This window comes from Canis lupus, chromosome 4 (genome assembly GCF_003254725.2).
Source record: "Canis lupus dingo isolate Sandy chromosome 4, ASM325472v2, whole genome shotgun sequence".
NCBI lineage: Eukaryota > Metazoa > Chordata > Mammalia > Carnivora > Canidae > Canis > Canis lupus.
The window spans coordinates 18,479,171-18,502,851 of NC_064246.1; the positions used below are offsets into that span (position 1 = coordinate 18,479,171).

General features: G+C 33.5%; 1 protein-coding gene across 7 annotated transcripts in view; it reads right to left on the bottom strand.

Annotated features, from left to right (window-relative positions):
* CTNNA3 (catenin alpha 3) overlaps positions 1-23,681 on the bottom strand; it is a 1,671,697-nt gene that overhangs the window by 755,074 nt on the left and 892,942 nt on the right. Inside the window, exon 10 of one of the 7 annotated variants that reach the window (XM_049108979.1) lies at positions 18,663-20,602. The exons of the other annotated variants lie outside the window; for them this stretch is intronic. Within the exon in view, the coding sequence (XP_048964936.1) occupies positions 20,564-20,602 (39 nt within the window). The 3' untranslated portion in view covers positions 18,663-20,563. Of the gene's footprint in view, positions 1-18,662; positions 20,603-23,681 lie in introns of those variants that run through there. 7 annotated transcript variants of the gene reach the window in all.

Sequence of the window (23,681 nt, forward strand, 5' to 3'; positions counted from 1 at the left end):
AAGTAGCAACAGATATATTTGCAAGAGTAAGCACAAATTGACCAATACTTGGAAAATTATCTTATCTTCCTATTAACTCATGGTATAAAGTGATATATTTTACACTAAGGGGAAAAAATTAATGAAATTGGTAAAACTTCCTATACAAGCATATCTTTCTTTGCTAGATCTATAGATCAGTTCTCCATCTTGAGAAGACCCTCTGACAATTATCAAAAATAATAACCTACTTGTCCCATTCCTTGATATTTATATGAAGGAAATATTTCTTTGTATGAAATGATTATATTAAAAAGTCAACTGATAGAATAAGAAAGAAATGATTTACAGCAAAAAATAGAAAGGAGTTTCATTATATTGATGAGTGGAATACTAAATTCCACAGCAGCTTTGACTAATGTCATGAACTCATCCACTGTATTCTAATGAAGAAAAAAGAGAAAATGAATTGTTAAGCCAGTTGCCCAGACTACTAGGAGCATATGTACATTGAGTCATAGGTAATATTTTTTATAAGATTTAAAAGGTAAATTATGGTGTAAGGATTTATGTGCGATACAAAACTTTTAGTCTAGATTTGATACAGAAGATATTACACACTTATTCAAGCTCTAAAAAGTGACTTACTTTTTTTTTAGTTTGAAACTTTACTATTTTTATGTGAAGAGATTTGGATATCGAAAAGTAGTAGGGCTCTTATATCATATCCTGAACTAAATGAAGCGTCTATTGTTTATGAAATAATGTTACATGAGAAAGTAGAAGACAGACAATAATCCATATATGCTGTGACAGAGCCATTAGCTGTCCATAAAATCCTTTAGTAGTAATGGATTTATAGCTTAGTTTGTGGCTGCCAGCATCACATTTCCCAGTCTCCACTGTAGTTAGAAAAGGTCACATGACTAATTTTAATAGAAGTTAAGCAGAAGTCCCGTATGTCAGTGAGGGCCTTAAGACCAACCCTATCTTTTCTACACTCCCTCTCCTGGAGTGATGAGAGGATGCAATGATGAGAACCAGACTGATCTTAGATACCACATGGTGAAGAAGGCAGAGCCATCAATAACTAAGTTTCTGAATGACTGTGTGGAACAGAGGAAACAACCAACCTGGCTGTAATGTGAGAAAAATAAATTACCCATCTTGTTAAAGCCACTAAACTTTGGGATTTATTTATTTATTTACTTTGTCACAGAGGCTTAAAATTTGACTCTAGCACATGTTTTCCAACTATGCAAACATGCATGTTTATATAATGACACAATGACTAGAGGCCTTATGGAATTATAAAAGGTGATTGTTTTAGGTACTGTTTTATGATGTTATTCAAGTTATTCAAATTTTCAAAAGTAAAATTTCTTTTGGACAATTAATATTATGTTATCAGTCAAGTGTCAATCAAACACACAATATATTTCTATAGATTCTGTCTTCCTCTGAAATCCAAGAAAGGCTATATATTAAAAACAGGAGCAAATTGCTATGGTAATTCCCATTGGATTCCTAATTGCACACTTACCAGAAGAAAATTTGGCATTTGAATTCTACATTTAAATTCACTACTATTCAAGAGCAATCTGAATCCCTAAGTTCAATTTAAAAGGTCATTACCCTCTGGAACTAAAGGTGCTCTTTTAATTACAATATTGCTAATGCATTGAGAGAGAAGACAGTTTGGTTTAATTCAATTAGCACATTTAAGTCAAAGCAAGCTCCAGTTGAATGTGGGTGACTCTCCCAACATACTACCTTTTTTTCTTTCCCCTTTCTTTTTAAATTCTTTCCTCTCTCCCTACCTTCTTTCCCTCCCTCCCTCCTTCCTCATTTCCTTGCCTTTTTTTTTTTAATAATAGGGGAGCATGAATATAATCCTGGCACTTAAGATTCCAGTTTCCATTTTATATGTAAATTCCTGCTAAAGCTATTAATAACTAAATGTATACAATGTTTTGTTCTAAAAAACTTCAAATTCATATGAATATTGACAAAACAATTGAGAAATTTTTAACTTAGCCTTCTGAGGTAGAATAAGACATAAGCTGTGCTTCCATAGCTAAAAACAATATGCAATTGCTTTATCATGGTATACTGTGCACACTATGATAAGGGAAGGGGAAAATGAATATATTTTGTACTTTACTACCAATAGATGTTTATTAAGGTTAATCTATATCTGGAAAGAGGTATTCCTGATGACATTCCAAACCAAGAAATACATTCTTGTAGAGAGTTCTGAGCTTCTTCAGTAGAATTCAGATGAGTTTATGTGTAAGTTTTCAAGTAAATAAGAAACAATCTTTTTTAAGATCTTATTTATCTAAGAGAGAGAACATGAGCAAGGTGGGGGGGGGGGGCAGAGGGAGAAGGAGAACCAGACTCCCCACTGAGCAGGGAGTCTCAATCCCAGGATCCCCAGATCATGACCTGAACAAAGGCAGAGGCTTATCCAACTGAGCCACCCAGACATCCCAGAAACAGTCTTTTCTTTATAAGGATATATAAAGCTCAGAAAATTAACTCTTATGCTCAAGATCATAGTAACAAAAACTCTGCTACCAAATTATATTTCAATAAAGTTTGTAACAGCTACTTGTAATATCTGGAATTTGACTTCAGGAGAAATCGTTGATTTTAATTTGCCTAGGTTGGCGTGTAAGTAAGGAATTGGAGAAGCTGTTTATGCACAGTGTCTCACAGATTTGAGTCAGCTAGACTGGGCAGTTATTCACTCACTCAACTGAAGCACTGAACAGCCCACTGTGAGCTTCAAGTTGGGCAGCTATACAGGGAAAAGCTAGACCCTGCTTTTTCTGTAAATTGTCATTAAGACCTTGTCTTAGCAAAGAAGGAGCAATTTCCCTTTAATTTACCACTCCACTGACAGACATGCATTCAGAGCATCCTCTTTGACAAGCAATCTGTTTGGCTTTGTTCCCTAAGTAAAACCATGTCTTTTAAAAATATTCTTATTATACTCAACTGAGATATGTTCTTTAAAGAAAATTTGGAAATAATAAAAAAGGAAAACAAATATCTGCTCTCTCTCTCAAATTATTAATATTTTTCTTTATTTCCTTTTAGATTTGTTTATCTCTTTTCTTTCTCTCTTGTGTGTAGTTTTTTTAAGTCGCAATTATACTGTTTTTGTTCATGTTCATTTGTTCTCATTGTTATCACAAGTTTTTCATAAAAAATTAATAATAAAAAATTAAAAGCATATTTCATAATATATCATGCTTTTTCTTATTGTTTTCTCCACTGGGGATTGTAATTGAAATAATGATCCTTGTAAATAACATTTTCTTAAGTAGAGTATTGAGTCAAAAAATAAATTTATTTTTAAGTTGCCTCATTCATATTGTCAAGGTGCATTTCCCAAGGGTTAAAACAAATTATATGCCAAATAACAAGACAGGAGAATGCCCACTTAATCATACTTAAGTATATGTATAGTACATAGCTTTACTCTGGTGTATGTATATTTTTTAAATGTTTTTATTTAAATTCCAGTTAGTTAACATACAATATAATATTAGTTTCAGGTAGTGATTCAACACTAACGTACAACACCCGGTGCTCATCATAAGTGCACTCCATTTTATTTCTTTGTTTGTTTGTTTGTGAGAGAGTGTGTGTGTGCACAAAAGGAGACAGAGAAAAGCCAATTCCCTGCTGAGCGGAGAGGACGACATGGGTTTTTTTTTATTTTATTTTATTTTTTTATTTTTTTGACATAGGGTTTAATTACAGGATCCCAAGACCATGATCTGAGCAGAAGGCAGACACTTCACTGACTGAGCCACTCAGGCACCCCTATAAATGCACTCCTTAATCCCTATCACCTATTTAACCCATCCCCTCTAGTAACCATCAGTTTGTTCTATATAGTTAAGAGTCTGTTTCTTGTCTTTCCATTTTTTTTCTGTATGATTGTTTTTCTTAAATTCTACATATGAGTGAAACAGTATGGTATATGTCTTTCTCTGACTTCTTTCACTTAGCGTAATACTCTCTAGCTCCATTTAGTCCTTGCAAATGGCAAGATTTAATTATGTTTTATGGCTGAATAATAGTCCATATTTTTACATAGAAAATACATGGCATTTCATATTATATCAGCTTATTTTTTCAAAAATGTATACTTCCATTGGACAAGGAATGCTTTTTATTAAATTACCAATATAAAATGCATTTAAGCATCATGTATACATTAAACAAAAGTAGCTATTAACTAACTTTCAGGAATTTGAAGGAGGGAAAACATACATTTTGCACATAAAATATTTGATGCAAATATGAAGATAACTATTTTTAAAATTGGAACACTGAAAAAAAAACAACACCTTTGATGACTGCCATATTTCAAAAGGAAGAATTTGCAGATAGATTCATTCTTTTAAATATTCAGCTTTGGTTTTTTGTTTCTGAAACTACAAAGCTGCTGATAGCAAAACTCCAGGACTTCACATGAGTTCAAGCTGTGTCTACTTTGACACAAATGTTAAAACAGAACCCAGAAAATGCAGTATTAAGGATCCAGCTTCTGTTTCCACCAATATCCATTTTCATTGTAAGAACATATATTTGAGTGGGATGGTAATACAGGCATCTATCAGCAGGTTCCACCAGTAACTATAAAGACTACAAAAATGTATAGCCATATCAAAAAAGAAAAACAGAAAGTTTAGGGTTTGTTTTTTTTTTGTTATTGTTGTTCTTTTTCTTTTTTGCAGTTTGTACAAAACACATCTGTCAGAGCAAAATGTTGTGTTTCCTAATGTTATTATGCAATTTCCATAATAGTTCCTTGATTATACAATTTCTTCATATTTGTGATTAAAGAATGGTGCTTTGTGAATAGCTTCTTCATATCCATTTTCTATCATGATGTTATTGATTTTATCCATTTTGTTTCCTTTTAATAGCTATTGTACATGAAAAAGCAAGTAACTTTGAAATTTTTAAAAGTGCTATACATATTAAAAGTATGAACTAATATTATGTCATATTGTTGCAAATATTTTTCAGATATGTATTTTTCAGACTGGCTAGGAAATAGTAAAATTACCTAAATGTTTTTTCTTCACTTTTCCAGTATTTTCATTGAATTTTGACATACATAATCATAAGAAGTATCTTCTATAATTATCACTTTTGCATTACCTTTGTCAGGCTTTGCTATCAGAATTATGTCTGAATACTTAAATAAATTGGTAGCTTTATATCTTCTTGCATGTTCGGTAGCAAAATTTGATAGCATGAGGATAAACAGTTCTTTTAAAATTCTAAAAACTGGGGCAGCCCAGGTGGCTCAGCGGTTTAGCACCGCCTTCAGCCCAGGGCCTGATCCTGGAGACCCGGGATCGAGTCGCGTCGGGCTCCCTGCATGGAGTCTGCTTCTCCCTCTGCTTGTGTCTCTTGCCTTTCTCTCTCAGTGTCTTTCATGAATAAATAAATAAAATCTTAAAAAAAAAAAAAGGAAAGAAGGAAGGAAGGAAAGAAAGAAGAAGAAAAAGAAAGAAAGAAGAAAGGAAAGAAAGAAAGAAAGAAAGAAAGAAAGAAAGAAAGAAAGAAAGAAAGAAAGAAAGAAGAAAGAGAAAGAAAGAAGAAAGAGAAGAAAAGAAAGAAAGAAGAAAGAAAGAAAGAAAGAAAGAAAGAAAGAAAGAAAGAAAGAAAGAAACTACCAGGCAGTTTAATAAACTAAAGAAAATTAGAGTTGAGGTTGTTGTGAGAACAGCTTCTGGGTGACAATGCAAAATAGAACAGATTCAAAGATAGATACCACACTGGCATAGCATCTGTGAGGCTCAAGGGCATATATGCTCCTTAGGTTTGAGAGATTCTGTATTTCAATTCCAAAAAGAGAGTTCAGTTACATTTATGTGATTACATTATAATCAATTTTGTCAAATTATTTTTCTTCTATACATTGAATTATTCTTTTCTTCCTAATTCTATTAGGAATTAACAAATTTAGATTTTCCATCACATGGTAGTCCCTTTTCATTGAATAAATAAATATACACTGTGTTCATTTCTCTTTTGCCTTCTATAGTTGTTTTTCTGTGTGAAAAATGACATTTTTTTGGTCAGATGTGTTGTTCTCATAAACAGAGAGAGAATCTCCTTTTGCAATTGAATTGCCTCTTTCTTTCTTTTTTTTTCTTTTAATCTTTACAAAATTATCACTGGAGGTTTTATCAGCTAGAAAATAAGCATGATTAAATTTGACTTGACATTGGCCCTTTAAAAACAAGGAACTTTGGGGAATATAAAAATTAAAAACAATCTTGCTTTAAACTTTGAGAAGCCAAACTCCTCCCCTTCGACTCTACTGCCAAAGTGAGATCTGTGAGCATTACAAGTATCATTTCTGGGCTTGTTAGAAATGTCAATTCATGTATCCAGTCCTTCCAAGTGAACCAGAATCTGTGTTTACACAAGCCCTCCAAAGAAATAGCTAAAAAAAAAAAAAAAAGCCTGACAGGTGATTCTGATGCATGTGGAAGTTTGGAGACCACTGCTATAATGCAAAACAAATTATGATTCAATTTTTCAAATGATGCTGTAGGAGATACAGAAAATGAAAGCAATTCCTTCTAATGTAGATAAGGGAAAGTTTCTGGCTCTGGAACTGGAAAGTAAAGAGGGTTTGTTACAGGTTGTGATGGGGATTAACTATATAGAAGCAAGAGAACTACGTAAGTAAATTTCTAAGGTCAGGGAAAAATGAATCTATCATTGTGTGGAGGGCAAGTAAGTAAAAATACAAGACATTACCAAAGTACTTTGAGAGTACCATGGGGCAAACAGTGTCTGATACCAGAAAAAAATGAGGGAAGGCCTTGCAGTGAGAGAGGCTTATGCAGGGTGGGATCAAAAAAAGGTAATTCCCATTTACAACAATCATGTAAACTAAAGGCTGGGAATACACAAATTCAGATTGTTAGAGCTGAAAGAGGCTCTCAAGATAATCCAATAAAACTCACTACACATGCATAAGTTCCTCCTCTACAACAATATGGATAAGTGTTTGTGTGGCCTCTGTCAGGTTATACTGCATGCTTACCAACATTCCCTTACATATAAAGAAGATATCTAATGAGCAAGAAAAAGAGTCCTCGTCTAGTGCTCTCATTTATTTGTTTGTTATTTTTACCTGCTCATGAGTCAGTATCTCTATATAAAATATTTTAATATGTTATTCTTCCCTGTTTTATTATACTGCTTAATTAATAGGCTTGTATTTTATAACACTCCCCCCTACATCTAATTTCTACCATTTACTCATGAATTTGGAAATACCACATCAAAGCCAAAATGACTAATTTCTATTGACACAAAATGAAGAATAAACTTAAATTATGGGACGTAAGTTCCAGGATGGTCTAAACACAAAGGTCAAGGTTGTATTTTGTATACAGTATGATCAGAGGAACATCAAAAGTCCTGACTGACCCCAAAACCTCCCCACTGGCTCATTATATTGGTTAAATAAGATACATGTACTTTTCAGGAATAAGTGAGGCCATGAGAATGCTTCAGACATCTAAAATGTGTGTAGATATCATGCTGTTTAAATACAGAGTTGCCACTAATTTCTAAAGAGGATAGACCCCTAAGATTAGAAAATAAGACCCCTAACGACAATAGACCTCTGCAAATACAATTCAAAATGTCATCAAGACATGTCTTTTTACTTATACGTAAATTTTGCTGATACATAAATTAACCCTCATTAAGAGATTTTGTAAATTCTTTCTGAAAAATAAGTTATTTCGTGGTTAATCTGAGATAGATATACTATATCCATTTTGGAGAGACACTAGAATGTATTTTCAAAAAGACATGATTTTTATAACTCTGCTGTAAAGAAAACTATAATATATTTAGTTGGGTTGTAAAATGCTGGTACAAGGTGCTTCTAATTATTGATAAAAGAGAAAATTATATAATCAAAATAATGAATTCAGACAGAGTGAAAATGAGAGCTCCAGAGAGGAGGAAAAAACAGAGGAGGAAAAGCAGGAAGAGAAAAGGGACAAAAGGTTGACTGCTATCATAAAAGCAAAATCGTTGTCTAAGACCTATCTCTTTTAAAAGTAGCTCCTTTCCTGTTGGAAAAGGAAGCTCTGTATTACCTATTAGGTTTTTACAAATAATCTAGATGCACTAAGGACTGATTAGGTAAATTTGTTATGTGAGGTTTGTTTATCTGTTCTTAGTACAGGTTTCTATTTCTTTGAATTGGTAAGGTATATTATTCCTTTGAATAATTAAGAAGGTGTTTATTATGGAGGACATAGGATCATGTCCTTTGCATATGACATTCTTCTTTGGATCACAAAATTAGGTAATAGAATTTTAGTGCTAGAAGTACTGCTGTCACATCTTCATCTAATGGAATGGTTAACACTTTGTCAAGCTCACTCAACTATTGGGAGAGTTAGGAAGGGAACATAATATTTATATTTGTCTTGTGAGTCAGTTCTGCTCTCTTTCTACTGTTTCTTATTGCCTTTCCAGATACTCTCTAATGGTCACTGGCTACTCAGAAGTTAGTAGGAAAAAAGTTGTTAGCTTTCATTTATGTTTTTAAAATTTGGCTTTATGTTATTAGATATTGGGTTAATTTATTCTAAAATATCAAACACTTTTTGATAATTAGTACTTACCAAATGATACAGAGAAAAACAATCAGTGTAATTAAGTCCCTTTTGTGTTTTGATAAATGAAATTGTTCATTGAAGTTTATTCTTGAATCTGAGGTGTACTTACTATATCTTTGGATTTCTAAGTGTTTCCTTATATCAAGGAATAAACTGCAAAAAGTATTTCAGAAGTCATCATTGCCAAGTGATTACTTAATAAGGTCTGAGATATCTTACTTCAATTCTAAGTGCTAAATCCTTTTAACAACACCAAAACAGAAGCTCTTTAAAAGAAAGGGTCACAGTTTTAAGATCCCTCACTTCATTCTTTTATATGGATGGACATCAACTCAGTCACTTGTTCAAAGTCAACTCTGCCCTCAGCACTCCATGACTCTCATTCACCTTGTTGTCAGCTTCATGTACATACTTATCAGTTATGACAAGGTCTTTGACTCTCTTTTACAGGGCAACATGTTATTTGTTATTCTCAAATCCCATCCATGCCTTTTCAATTTGGTGTCTGCAGAAATATCAATATAGATTCTAAATATTTTAAAACTTTGTGTATAAAGTCCAGATCTTACCTTGTATTTGGTTATTCTGCAGCTATTCAAGGCCAACCAATAAACTTGGTAAAAATCACACCAGAGAATATGTTTCATCTGCTGGCATTAACTCTGCTATGAAGAAATACAGTCAAGATGCACAGAATATCTAATATTCTAATACAGAATATTTCTGTGCACCATCTTTAAAAGCCAGCCTGGGGCAGCTCCGGTGGTGCAGCAGTTTAGCGCCGCCTGCAGCCCAGGGCATGATCCTGGAGACCCTGGATCCAGTCCCATGTCAGGCTCTCTGCATGGAGCCTGCTTCTCCCTCTGCCTGTGTCTCTGCCTCTCATTCTCTATCTGTGTCTCTATGAATAAACAAATAAAATCTTAAAAAAAAATAAAAATAAAAGCCAGCCTGTTTCTAAAGGATGTGCTCCATATGTGTTCACATTTATTTATTCAGTTAACAATTAAAGAAGAGCTACTATATGTCCATACATGGATGAGCTGATAATGCATAGAGCCAGAATTCTAGGTGCTGATGACTTAGCTAGAGAGAAAAGATATATAACATTACTCCATGGTAAGATATACAATTAAGAGTCATGTTAATGGCATTTAAAATAGTGGAATGTGGTAATCAACCTTGTACCAACTAACTGTGTGCCTTAGGCATGCTCTTTAATTTTTGTACTTGCAAAAGAACAAAATACAAACTAGAAGTTCTCTCAGGCTCCTTTATTGGGTTGTCTCTTGTAATCAGATGTAACAAATTTTGTTATTTGAAGTAAATGCTAACACATAGTATTAGGTGATATTAGAAAAAATGGATTTCAAGGCCAAAATTATTTGCCAAGACTAAGAATAATTTATAAAAGGTATAATAAAAAATGATCATGAACTTGGAATCCATTCAGATCTGTGCACATATTCCAGCTCTGCCGTCTTCTAACTGTGTGATACGGTAAACTGATTCACCATTCTTAACATTTCTTGTCTATAAAATGAGGCAAATAATATCTAAATGAGATAATATACATAACATTATCTGGCACACAAAAGCACTTTGATAGCTATTACTATAAGCATTATCTGAAGAATATTATTTTTCCTTTTCTAAGAGTTTGCATGTTAACCATACAATTTTATCTTCATAATATCCTGTAAAGTAGAACTATTCCCATTCTGTATTTGAGGAAATGGAATCACAAAGAAGTCCAGTCACTGCCACAGAGCATATTAGGAAATAATTTCTAAGTCTTTCCGCACAATCACAGAAGTAAGGAGTCTTAAGTGACAGTTCTTTTGACTCTTCACAGGTCAAATTCTGCACAACTATTTTCATCCCCAAAGAGTCAGTCTTTAAAAGTCTGTCCCACAACTTTAAATGACTTCCTCCTAAATATTGCTGGAAATGGATGCTCTGCAGTGTATGTCCATGTGTCTGTATGTGCTGGAAAGACAGTATCATGGAATTTTGATTGGCAGAAGAGGTTATTGTTTACATAGTTTGTACATTTCTGGTCAATAATATCAAAGAACTATCCAAGAGATGAAATATTCCTTTCATTAAGATGATAAAGATAGAAAAGGAGCACCTGGTGGCTCAGTGGTTGAGCCTCTGCCTTTGTCTCAGGTCGGGATCCCAAGGTCCTCAGATGGAGTCCTGCATAGGGCTCCCCACAAGGAGCCTGCTTCTCTCTCTGCCTATGTCTCTGCTTCTCTCTCTGTGTGTCTCTCATGAATAAATAAGTAAAATATTTTTTTAAAGATAGAAAATACAATATAAATAAAATGCTGGTGGACTATGGCTTACCTAGAAGCCTAATAATGTCCATAGTTCAGTGGCAAGCCCAAGAAAAGAATATAATTAAAAAGAATTTTTTTGCATCATTTGAATGTTGCTTACAAGCTTAGAAAATGTTTATTGTCTTGAGCTTTGATATTTTTATTTTTTCCTGTCCAGTTTGTATTTTGGAGAAAGATGATATTCAGTCTGTTAACAAGAGCAAAGGAAAAAAATCCTTCCTATTCTTTTTTTTTTTAAGATTTTATTTATTTATTCATGAGAGACACACAGAGAAAGAGGCAGAGACATAGGCAGAGGGAGAAGCAGGCTCCCTGCGGGCAGCCTGATGCAGGACTCCATCCAAGGACCCTGGGACAACTGACCTGAGCCAAAGGCAGATGCTCAACTACTGAGCCACCCAGGAGCCCCAAATCCTTCCTACTCTTAGGAAAATAATAAATGACCTGAAAATTCCTCAGAACTAAATTATTTTTTTAAGATTTTATTTACTTATTCATGAGAGATACACAGAGAGAGAGAGAGGCAGAGGGAGAAGCAGGCTCCATGGGACCTGATCCTAAGTCTCCAGAATCAGGCCCTGGGCTGAAGGCGGCGCTAAACCACTGAGCTACCCGGGCTGCCCAGAACTAAATGGTTAATCATGGCCATATCTGTGAATAGGAAGTTGTTAAAATCACATTCATGTAGTGCTTACACCATGAAAGCCCTGAGAACTATTTAGCTCCTACAATACTGCCTGCTGGTCACACTTTCATGGCAGTACTACACTCCTTTTTTTGTTGTTGTTGTTTTGTTTTTAATTCAGCAGGTAGCTTTGTAGCTGTGAATCTTCAGAACATATACTGAATTATGAAAACCTTATCTACACAGTTAGGTATCTTCTGGTCAAAACTCAGGTCTAATCTCTATTAGCTTCCTGAAAAAATGTCTGAGACTGATCATGAATTCTAGAAGTGGCATGGTGGTTTGTCTTGGAAATGTAGTTTTCATATTCTGGAAGTTTAAGAAAACGAGACTCCAAAAAGAAGACACTCCTGTACCTGTGATGAATAACTCCTCTAGTATAGGTCATTCCTTACAACTCTTAGGGAGAAAGGTATCCTAAAGAGAAGCATAGAAATAGATCATGGGTGATCCCTACACTTTTCCTCATTTGTCTTTTTCTTTGCTTAAAAAATAAAGTTTATAACAATCCAAAAATAATGAAATTAGGGACACAATGAGATAGATTTATTTATTTGTTTGTTTGTTTTTGCCACTGGCGTAGACCCATCAGTCAATTGGGATGCTTATACAGACATAGTCCAGATGTCTTAACAGAAGAATTGATGGTGACAGTCCATTGCTTAAAAAAAGGAAAAAAAAAAAAAAAAAAGCTGCTGATATTCTTTCTTCACTCACTTCTTGCCACAGAGCTAGTCAACTCATCTCTGGCATCAAAAGTATCATCAGCACCACCTCATGCCAAATCTAAGCAAGAGAATCTAATGCAAAAGGGTTTTGGAAATTGCATATAATGTATGCATCTGGAGATTAAAATCCGTCAAAGTTCTGAAGATGCCAGAATCATTTGTGTGCCTCCAAGTTTATATAAACCATAGGCATTTTCACTGACTTCAACATTATCCTTTAAAAAAAAATACTGCTGCTTTAATGTTTCCCTTCTGATCCTTCTCAATGTTGCTAAAAAAACAAACAAACAAACAAAAAAAACCCAAACCAAACCTGTTGAACTTTTGAAATCAGATAAATCTGCTAATTTGAGTGTAAATGTCCCCTAGTGATTGCTTTCTTAGGTATATTTTATATCTGGTGTGCCACTAGTTGACACATACACTACAGCTTCTATCTAATTAATATCCTGGAGATTCTGGCTATAGTGTTTATATAAAAACATTGAAATAATATTAATCAACTGTTGATCAGAGATAAATAAAAATGTTCACTAATAAAAGACATTTTTAAATTAGACTTATCTTAGAATTTCTCTTTTATATCACCAGATTTTCATTTTTACCTGAGACCCTTAAAATTAATAAAATATTTCATAATTAATAAAGTAATTAATAAACTTTATTTTTATAGCAATATTAGGTTTCAAAAAATTGAATGGAAGATACAGAGATTTCCCATACCTTCCCCACTCCGACACATGCATAGCCTCTCCCATTATCAATATCCCCCATGAAAGTAGCATGTTTGTTACCATTGAGGAACCTACATTGATTGATGTAATACATCATACAAATCACAATGTAAACAAGAATTTACATTATGGCTCAGGTTTTCTACATTCTGTGGGTTTAGGCAAAAACATAATGGCATGTATCAATCATTATAGTATCAGACAGAGTAATTTCATTGTTCTAAAAATCTTAAGTTCTGCCTTCATCTCTTCTTCCAACCCCTGGCAACCACTGATATTTCATTGTCTCCATGTTTTCCTTTATTTGCAATGTCATATAGTTGGGATCATATAGCATGTAGCCTTGCCAGATTTGCTTCTTTTACTTGGTTATATACATTTAAAGTATATGTCTTTTCATGGCTTGGTAGCTCATTCCTTTTTAGTGCTAAATAATTTTCCATTGTCTAGATGAATCACAAGTTTATTTATGCATTAACCTACTTCAGGGCATCTTGGTTGCTTGCAAATTTGGACAATTATGAATAAAGCTGCTAAAAATCCAAATGAAAGTTTTTCTGTGGACATAAGTTTTCAAGTCTTTGGGGGAAATACCAAAGAACGTGATTGCTGGATTATACGGTAAGAGTATGTTTAGTTTTATAAGAAACTGCAGAACTGTCTTCCAAAATGGATATAGCATTTGGCATTCCCACCAGTACTGTGGGAGAGTTCTTGTTGTTCCATGTCCTTGCCAACATTGATGTTGTCAGTATTTCGGATTTTGGTCATTCTAGTAGATGTGTAGTGGTATCTTGTTAATTTGCAGTTCCCTAATAACATGATATTGAACACCTTTCCAATTGCATATGTACCATCTACATATCTTTTTTGGTTAGGTGTCTGTTCAGTTCTTTTGCTCCTCTGAAGAGTCTTTAGTCAGGTTGTTTGCTTTCTTATTGTTAAGTTTTAGAAGTTTTTATATATTTTTGTTTTTTTGTTGTTTTTATATATTTTGAATAAAAGTTCATCAGTTATGTCTCTTGCAGATATTTTCTCCAACCTCCTGCTTTGTCTTCTTATTCTCAACAATGCCTATGTGGAGCAAAAGTTTTCTGTTTTTTTTTTGTTTTTTTTTTTAATGAAATGTAGCTTACTAGTTGTTTCTTTCATGGATAGTGCCTTTGTTTTTGTGTTTAAAAAGTCATTGTTATATCCAAGGTTATCTGGTTTTCTCTTAAGTTATCTTCTGGAAATTTTATAGTTTTGCATTTTACAGTTAGGCTTATGATCCATTGTGAAATAATTTTCGTGTAAGGTATAAGGGATAGATTCATTTTTGGGCATGTAGATATCCACATGCCAAACTAACTGTTTGTTAAGACTATCTTTGTGAGTATCTCCTCCCATTTGTTAGATTGCCTTTTCATTTTTTTTGATGGTTTCCCTTGCTGTGCAGAAGCTTTTTAATTTGATGCAGTCACACTTATTTATTTTTGCTTTTGTTGCCTTTACTCATGGTGCCAAATCGAAAAAAAATCATTGCAAAAACTGATGCCAAAGAGCTTACTGCCTATGTTTTCTTCTAGGTTTATGGTTTCATCTTAAGTTCAAATATTTAGTCCACTGTGATTTAATTTTTGTGTACAGTATAAGATAGGATGCAGGTTCATTCTTTTCCATGTGGCTCTCCAATTTTCCCAACAGTTTATTGGAAAGACTGTTTCCCCATTGTATATTCTTGGCCCTTTTGTTATAGGCTATTGACCATAAATATGCGAATTTGTTCGTGGGTCCTCTATTCTATTCCATTGATCTATGTGTCTTTTCATGTCAATGCTATATTGCTTTGGTAACTATAGCTTTGTAATACAGTTTGAAATCAGGAAGTAATGCCTCTAGCTCTGTTCTTCTTTATTAAGATTGCTTTGACTATTCACAATCTTTTGTAGCTCCACGCAAATTTTAGGTTTGTTTTGTCTATTTCTGTGAATGATGTCATTGGAATTTTATAGAGATGGAATTTAATCTATAGATTGCTTTGGATAATACGGATATTTAAAAAATATTAATTCTGCCAATCCATAAGCACAAAATGCTTTTAAGTTTTTTTCTATATATAATATCATAATATCTGCAAATAGAGACTATTTTTATTTCTTCCTGTCTAACTCGGATGCTTTTTATTTATTTTTCTTGCCTGATTGCTCTGGCTGGACTTCCAGTACCATGTTGGATAAAAATGGTGAGGGTGGGCATTTTTGTCTTTTCCCTTATCTTACAGGAAGAGTTTTTAGTGTTTCACTATTGTGGGCTTGTCGTATATGGCCTTTACTATGGTGAGGTATGTTTTCTATACATCCAGTTTGTTGATTTTTTCTCAGAAAACAATGTTGAATTTTGTCAAATGCTTTCTCTGCATCTATTGAGATGATCATATGATTTCCATACTTCATTTTGTTTACGTGGTATATCACATTGATTTGCAGATATTGAATCATCCTTGCAATATCTTAATAAACCCCACTTGATTATGTTGTATGATCCTTTTAATGTATTGTTGAATTTATTTTGCTAATATTTTGCTGAGGTTTTTGCATCTATGTTCACCAGTGATATTGGCTATTTATTTATTTATCTATCTATTTATTTATTCTTGAAGTGTATGTCTAGCTTTGGTATTAGGTTAATGCTAGCTTCATAAGATGGATTTGGGAGTATTCCATTTTCCCTCATTTCTTTTTTGGAAGAGGTTTGAAAAGGATTGGTATTAGTTCTTTAAACATTTGGTAGAATTCACTGGTTAAGCCATGTGATCCTGGATTTTTCTTTGTTAGAAGGTTTTGATACTGATTCAATCTTCTTACATATTCATGTGTTCAGATTTTCTAATTTTTTCATCATCCAGTCTTGGTAGATGGTATGTTTCTAGGAATTTGCTGATTTCTTCTAGGTTTTCTAATTTGTTAGCATAAGTTGTTTATATTAGTCTTATGACGCTTGTATTTGTGTAGTATGAGTTCTGATGTCTCTTCTTTCATTTATAATGTTATTTTCATTCATTCCTTTTTTCTTGGTGAGTCTAGCTAAAATTTGTCTACTTTATCTGTCTTTTTAAAAAATCACTTAGTTTCTTTGATATATTCTACTATTTTTTTTTTCCTATTTCATTTATTTCTGCTCTGATCTTGGTTTCTTTCCTTCTGCTAACTTTGGACTTTGTTATTATTTTCCTACTCCATTGAAGTGTAAAGTTAGGTAGTTTATTTGAGATTTTCTTTTTTCTTAATGTAGGCAATTATCCCTACAAACTTCCCTCATAGGACTGCTTTTGTGGCATCCCATACATTTTGGTATGCTGTGTTCTCATTTTCATTTGTTTCAAGTTATGTTTTTATTTTTGTTTTGATTTCTTCTCTGGTCTTTTGGTTATCTGGTACCATGTTTGTTTACTCTCCATATATTTGTGAACTTTCCAGTCATCTTCTTATAATTGATTTCTTGTTTTATACAATTTGGTCAGAAAAGATGCTTGATTGATTTAAATTTTCTTAAATTTATCAAGACATGTTTTGTGGCCTAACATTTGAAATGTCCTAGAAGTGTTCCATGTGTGCTGGTGAAAAATGTGTTCTGCTGTTGGATGGAATGTTCTTATATGTCTATTAGGTCCATTTGGTCTAATGTATAGTTTAATCCAGTGTTTCTTCATTGGACTTTTCTGTTCTGAGGGCCTATCCATTGACAATGTGGTATTGAAATTCCATGGTATTATTTCTGTCTATTTGTCCTTTCAATTCTGTTAATATTTGCTTTATATAATTAGGTGCTTCTATGTGATAATAATGTGTTTTTAATTTCAAATTCCACTTGGTCATTGCTGGTTACAGAAAAGTGGTTGACTTTAAATGTCAACTTTGCCATAATCAACTTTGTTATAATCATGGATTAGTTTCAAGAGATTTCATATTTCCTACCTCGACAATTATGTCATCTGGGAACAAAAGCAGTTGTATTTTCTCCTTCTTTACCTGGGATTTTTTAGGCCAATATTTATTGCAACATTAATGTATTGTCAGACATTGTCATAAAGGCTTTACTTAAACTACCTCATTGAATTCCCACAAAATCTTTACAGAGAAGTGTGCTATGTCTCCATTGTTCCAATGAGATTTTAGAAGCCCAGAGAGACAAAATTAGTTGCTCAAGTTCACATGGTTGAAGTCAGGATTTGTTTGTCTGACTCTATGTTCTTCCCTACTACATTAGTCTGAATCACTTTCTAAAATTCTTATAAGTTTTCGTATTAAAAGCAGTACCTAACTTTTTACCTAAGTTAGTCTCCAAATTATAGTCACTAGTTAATGAGCAAGTTTTCTGGAATTCTTTTAAGGGTGCCTCATATACATACAATAAAAACCTCATAAAGTAACAAAATAAGTTAGAAAATATTACAATGAATTAGATTACTACAAGAAATAGGTTAAAGCTATCATAATTTGGGCAGCCCGGGTGGCTCGGCGGTTTAGCGCCACCTTCAGCCCAGGGCCGGATCCTGGAGACCCAGAATCGAGTCCCACATCAGGCTCCCTGCAGTATGGCCTGCTTTTCCCTCTGCCTCTCTCTGTGTCTCTCATGAATAATAATTTTAAAAAAACTGTCATAATTTATGTATTTAACAATCAAAATTGAGTATGATAACTATAAAACATTTATGAAAAATCAAAGTTAGTTTAAATAACTGGAGAAATATACCACATTCATGAATGAGAGAATTCAATATTATTACAATGTCAATTTGTATATTGATCTAGAGGTTAAATGTAATCCCAATCTTATTGCCTGCAATAGTTTTGTAGGTATTGATGGGATCATACAAAAATCTATACAAAAAGACAAAGGAAGTAGAGTAGTAAAAACAATTTTTCAAAAGAAGAACAATGTCAGAGAAATTACAATATCTGATTACAAGGCTTACTTTAAAGCTATAGTTTTATTTTTTTAAATTAAAAAATATTTTATTTATTTATTCATGAGAGACACAGAGACAGGCAGAGACATAGAGGAAGAAACAGGCTTCTTTCAGGGAGCCCGATGTAGGACTCGACTCCAGAACCCCAAGATCACACCCTGAGCTGAAGGCAGACGCTCAACCAACCACTGAGTCACCCAGGTGTTCCAAGGTACAATTTAAAGAAAATGTGGAATTGGTAAAAGGAAGACACATAGAACAGTAGAACAGAACGATGAGAGGTATACCCATTATAAATCAAGTGCTATTTAGCAAAAGTGAAAACATGATATGTTGGAGAAATTATATTCTTTTCAGAAAATGATGCTGAAACATTGGATATCCATATGCAATAAATAAACAAGCAAATAAACAAATCTTTATCCCTATTTTATACCATATATATAAATTAACTCAAAATGGAACAAAAACCCAATGTAAAATTATTATTTTTTTAAAAGATTTATTTATTTATTTATTCAGAGAGAGCAAAAGAGAGGCAGAGACACAGGCAGAGAGAGAAGCAGGCTCTATGCAGGGAGCCCGACATGGGACTCGAACCCGGGTCTCCAGGTCACACCCCGGGCTGCAGGCAGCGCTAAACCGCTGTGCCACCGGGGCTGCCCCCAATGTAAAATTAAACTGTATAAAAACTTCTAGAAGAAAATACAGGAGAAAATTTTTGCAACCCTGGGTTAGACAGAAGTTTCCTTTTTAAAAAGATTTCTTTAAAATTTGTTTGAGAAAAAGAGCAAGAGCCTGAGCAGACTCCCCACTAAGCAGGGAGCCTGATTCAAGGCTCAATCTCAGGATCCTGGGATCATGACCTGAGCCAAAGGCAGACACTTAACCAACCAACTGAGCCACCTAGGTAGGCATCTTAGACAAAAGTTTCTTATATAAAACACAACAGCACACTTCATATATGATACTACTGATAAACTTGATTTCATCAAAATATAAAATCCTATGCTGAACAAGATACTATGAAAAGATTAGAAAGTCAAACCACAGATATACAGAAAATAACTGTGAATCACATACACAACAAAGGGCTTGTATTCAAAATATATAAAGAACTTTTAAACAACACAGAAATAAGTAAGCAATCCAATTACCAAAAAAAAAAGGTAAAATTTTTTAACAGAACCTCACCAAATAAAATATACAGATGGAAAAAAGCTTACAAAATGATGCTCAGGGAATTAGGCATGAAAATAAAAGTAGACATCCAAATTGGAAATGAAGAAGTATAATTATATTCTCAAATGATATAATCTTGTATATAGAATTTGTTAAGGAACACACACACAAACACAATTAGAACTAATAAATAAGTTCAACAAGATTGCAAGATATAAGATCAATATACCAAAAAATCGCACTTCAAAAATGGCAAAAAGAAAAGAATCTAAAAATGAAATTAAGAAACAATACCACTCACAAAAGCATCAAAAAATAAAATTTTAGGAAAATAATTAGCAAAAGAACTGCAAACTTATACACTGAAAACTACAAAACATTGTTGAAAGAAATTATAACAGATCTAAATAAATGGGAAGACATTCCATGTTCACAGACTGAAAAACTTAATATTGTTAAGATGGCAATACTCCACGAACTTATCTATAGACTCAACCCAATCCCTTTTAAACTTTTAGACTCTCAGACTTTTTTTTCCCAGAAATGAAATGCTGATCCTAAAATTATTTGAAAATTCAAGGGGCTCATAATAGCCAGAACTATCTTGAAAAAGAACTAAGTTGGAGGGCTCATACTTTTTTATTTTAAAACTTACTACAAAGTTACAGTAACCAAGACAGAGTGAGACTGACATAAGAACAGGCATAGATCAACACAATAGAACTAAATCTAGAAATAACCCCTCATATTTATAGTCCATTTATTACAGCAACTTGATTGGAAAATAGTGTTTTTTTCAACAAATGGTGCTGGGACTAATGAATATCCATATGCAAAAAAAATGAAATTAGACTCTTCCTTAATATCAAACACAAAAGCTCACTTAAAGCTGATCAACCTAAATATAAAAGCTAAAAGTATAAAACTTTTAGAAGAAAACATTCTGACTGGTGTGAGGTGGTATTTCACTGTAGTTTTGAATTGTATTTCTCTGATGATCAGTGATACTGAACACCTTTTCGTGTGACTGTTGGCAATCTGGATGCCTTTGGAAATGTCTCTTCATGTCTTCTGCGCATTCTTTAATTGGATTATTTGTATTCTGGGTGTTGTGTTTTATAAGTTCTTTACATATTTTGGATACTAACTCTTTCTCAGATATGTCATTTGCAAATATCTTCTCCCATTCCACAGGTTGCCTTTTACTTTTGTTCATTGTTTTCTTTATTGTGCAGAAGCTTTTTCTTTTGATCAAGTCCCATTAGTTTATATTTGCTTTTGTTTCTCTTGCCTCTGGAGACATATCTAGAAAGAAGTTGCTGGGGTCAATGTCAAAGAAGTTACTACCTGTGTTCCTCTCTAGAACTTTTATGGTTTCAGGACTCACATTTAGGTCTTTCACCCATTTTAAATTTATTTTTGTGTATGGTGTGAGAGAGTGGGCAAGTTTCATTCTTTTGTATGTTGCTATACAGTTTTCCCAACACCATTTGTTGAAGGGACTGTCTTTTTCTCACTGGATATTCTCTCCTGCTTTGTTGAAGATTAACTGGCCATATAGTTGTAGATACATTTCTGGGTTTTCTGTTCTGTTCTGTTCTGTTCTGTTGATCTATGTATCTATTTTTGTGCCAGTAATAATATATATTTGAAAAATAAATGGCTTTATGAAAATATAAACTCTTTAGACATCATGTTGCTAGCAAAGGAAAACTAAAACAACCTTAGATATTCTTTTCTGATGCAATGAGAAAGAATTTGACTATACCAATGAATAAAAGAGTGAAAGGGAAGGTTAACTGAAAGAAATATGGGGGAAGGGAAAGATAATCTTGTAGTAGTCATTTACTAGCAGATTCAAAGCACAAAAGTCAAACCCTCTAAGGATGTTCTGGTTTTCTTTTGGGATTCCATGTATAAAATATCACAAAATGTCAGAGTGATTTAGAAAAAATTAAGTCTGTTTTCATGCTGCCTGTACTTTAGACAAAGTTGTCAATGGAATCCAGAGTAAATATGATTTTGTTTTTCAGTAATGGGAACATTTCTTTAAAAGCATCAAATCGGGATCCCTGGGTGGCGCAGCGGTTTAGGGCCTGCCTTTGGCCCCCGGCGCGATCCTGGAGACCCAGGATCGAATCCCACGTCAGGCTCCCGGTGCATGGAGCCTGCTTCTCCCTCTGCCTGTGTCTCTGCCTCTCTCTCTCTCTCTGTGACTATCATAAATAAATAAAAATTAAAAAAAAAAACTTAACATAAAAACTTTAAAAAAAATAAAAGCATCAAATCTACACTTTCATCTTGCAGAAAGTGACAGGTCTAATTGTTTTTTTATGAAAGGGATTTTCTGGATATACAAAGCTATAGCTTTCACTGGGTCTAACATATATTTGGATGATCTTTTGGCAAGATCCCACTTTCTCTCTCCCTATTTCTACTCTGACAATGTTTGCAAGAACCAGAGGAGATAGGAGAAAATGTTGATCTTCACTGTGCTCCTAACTCTTTAATTCACCACCTATTTCAAGGCTAACCAAAATAGGAAAGAAAAGCAGAAAGAACCCATTTCCCTAAATCAAGTTACCTTTCTGCATTTTACCACCTAACTTCAATATCTGATTCTTACTAACAAGACATTCCCCAGATCTAATCTACATCACCTACAAATATCCATCTTGTTTAAGTTTGTTTTTCAAAATGTGACCTTAGAGCAGACACTGCAAAACCAGTGGTCCTTGGCATTATGTATTGGCACAAATGATGGAGTTGTGGTTTTGTTTTGTTTTAAAAGATTTTATTTATTTATTTATTTATTTATTTATTTATTTATTTGAGAGAGAGAGAGAATGAGTAGAAGGGAGAGGGAGAGAGAATCTGAGGCAGACTCAGTACTGAGCTCAGAGCCTAATGCTGGGCTTGATCCCACAACTATGAGACCATTACCTGAGCTGAAACCAAGAGTTAGATGCTTAGCTGACTGAGCCACCTAGGCGCCCCTATTTTATTTTGTTTTAAACTGACTTAAATGTCTATACTTAGAAAACAACAGAACTTTATATTAAAAATCTGTATTTCTGAGTTCTTTTGAGAAATTGTAATGTCTGACAAAATAGGGCCTTCATTCATGCAGAGCAATAGTTGACTGAAGATGAGTAGAGAACAACCCTTTAAACTAAGCTTATGCTCTCCATTTCATCACAGGCTCACCCTACCAAGCCCTTTCATTCATTACTTTTTTGTCCCTGATTGTAAGTATTTGAATTTTCTGCACCTATCTGAAAGATACTCTGCATACAAGACTGAAAAGGAGCTGATTGATAGGGAGGGGCACCTCTAAATGCATTTTAGGTTAGGAAGAATATTTCTAATAAATGCTCTGTAAGTTTTAACTTCTATTAAGGACTCAATAGACTGTGGACTAAAGCTAAATAGTGTACATAACATTGATTAACAGGTAAAACATATTCCAAGTTCCAGTCAACTTATAAATGGACTTCTTATACTTTCTCATCAGAAGATGATCCCTGATCTCACTTAGATCTTCCACCTTGAACTAATCGCTATTAGCTAAACAGTTACTTAAGAGTTATAAAGAATTACTGCATGCAGAAGGATATCATGGGTATAATGTAGCCTCTGGCTTTCTACTTTTCTATTTAGGGAAAGTAGAATAAGATTAGAACTACACTTAATGGTGAACATGGCTGATGTATAAACATATCCAATCACTGAGTTGTACACTTGAAATTAATATAACATTGTATGTCTACTATAACCCCCAAAAAGATTAGAGACTTGTAGGAAAAAAATAAAATCAATTCTTGAAACTTTTGCATCTTTATCCATTTAATAGCAGTTCTCTTGTCTAAAAGCATTCAGAAAGATGTCACTTGTCTCTATCAAGAAATTAAACATATATAAAACTTGGGCTCACTATATATTTTTAGATTTATTGTGCTACCTTTATTCCTTTAATCTCTGCCATTGATAGAACCAACTTGATTCCCTACTCTGTCATTTAGCTAATTGACCTTAGGCAAATTTTCTCTCGGCTAGAGTTTCCTTATCAGCAAAATGGTAATAAAAATATTTATCTCCATCATTGTGAGCATGGATGTAATGAGGTAAAAAGTTTAGGGGCATTGCATGATTCTGGTACAGATTACCTAAATGCTTTGTTTATTTTATCTTATTTTCTTCCCTATTTTGTTCTTTTTATTATTCAAAAAAAGATTTTTTTTCTGTCCTGTAAAAGCAACAAAATAACCACTCTTCCAACACTTCTGATTAACCAGACTCCTCCATCCACTACCATATTATCTATACATATAAAACATATGAAAGAACTCTTCTCTTTTTGGTTTCTAGAATTTTAAATGGCAGG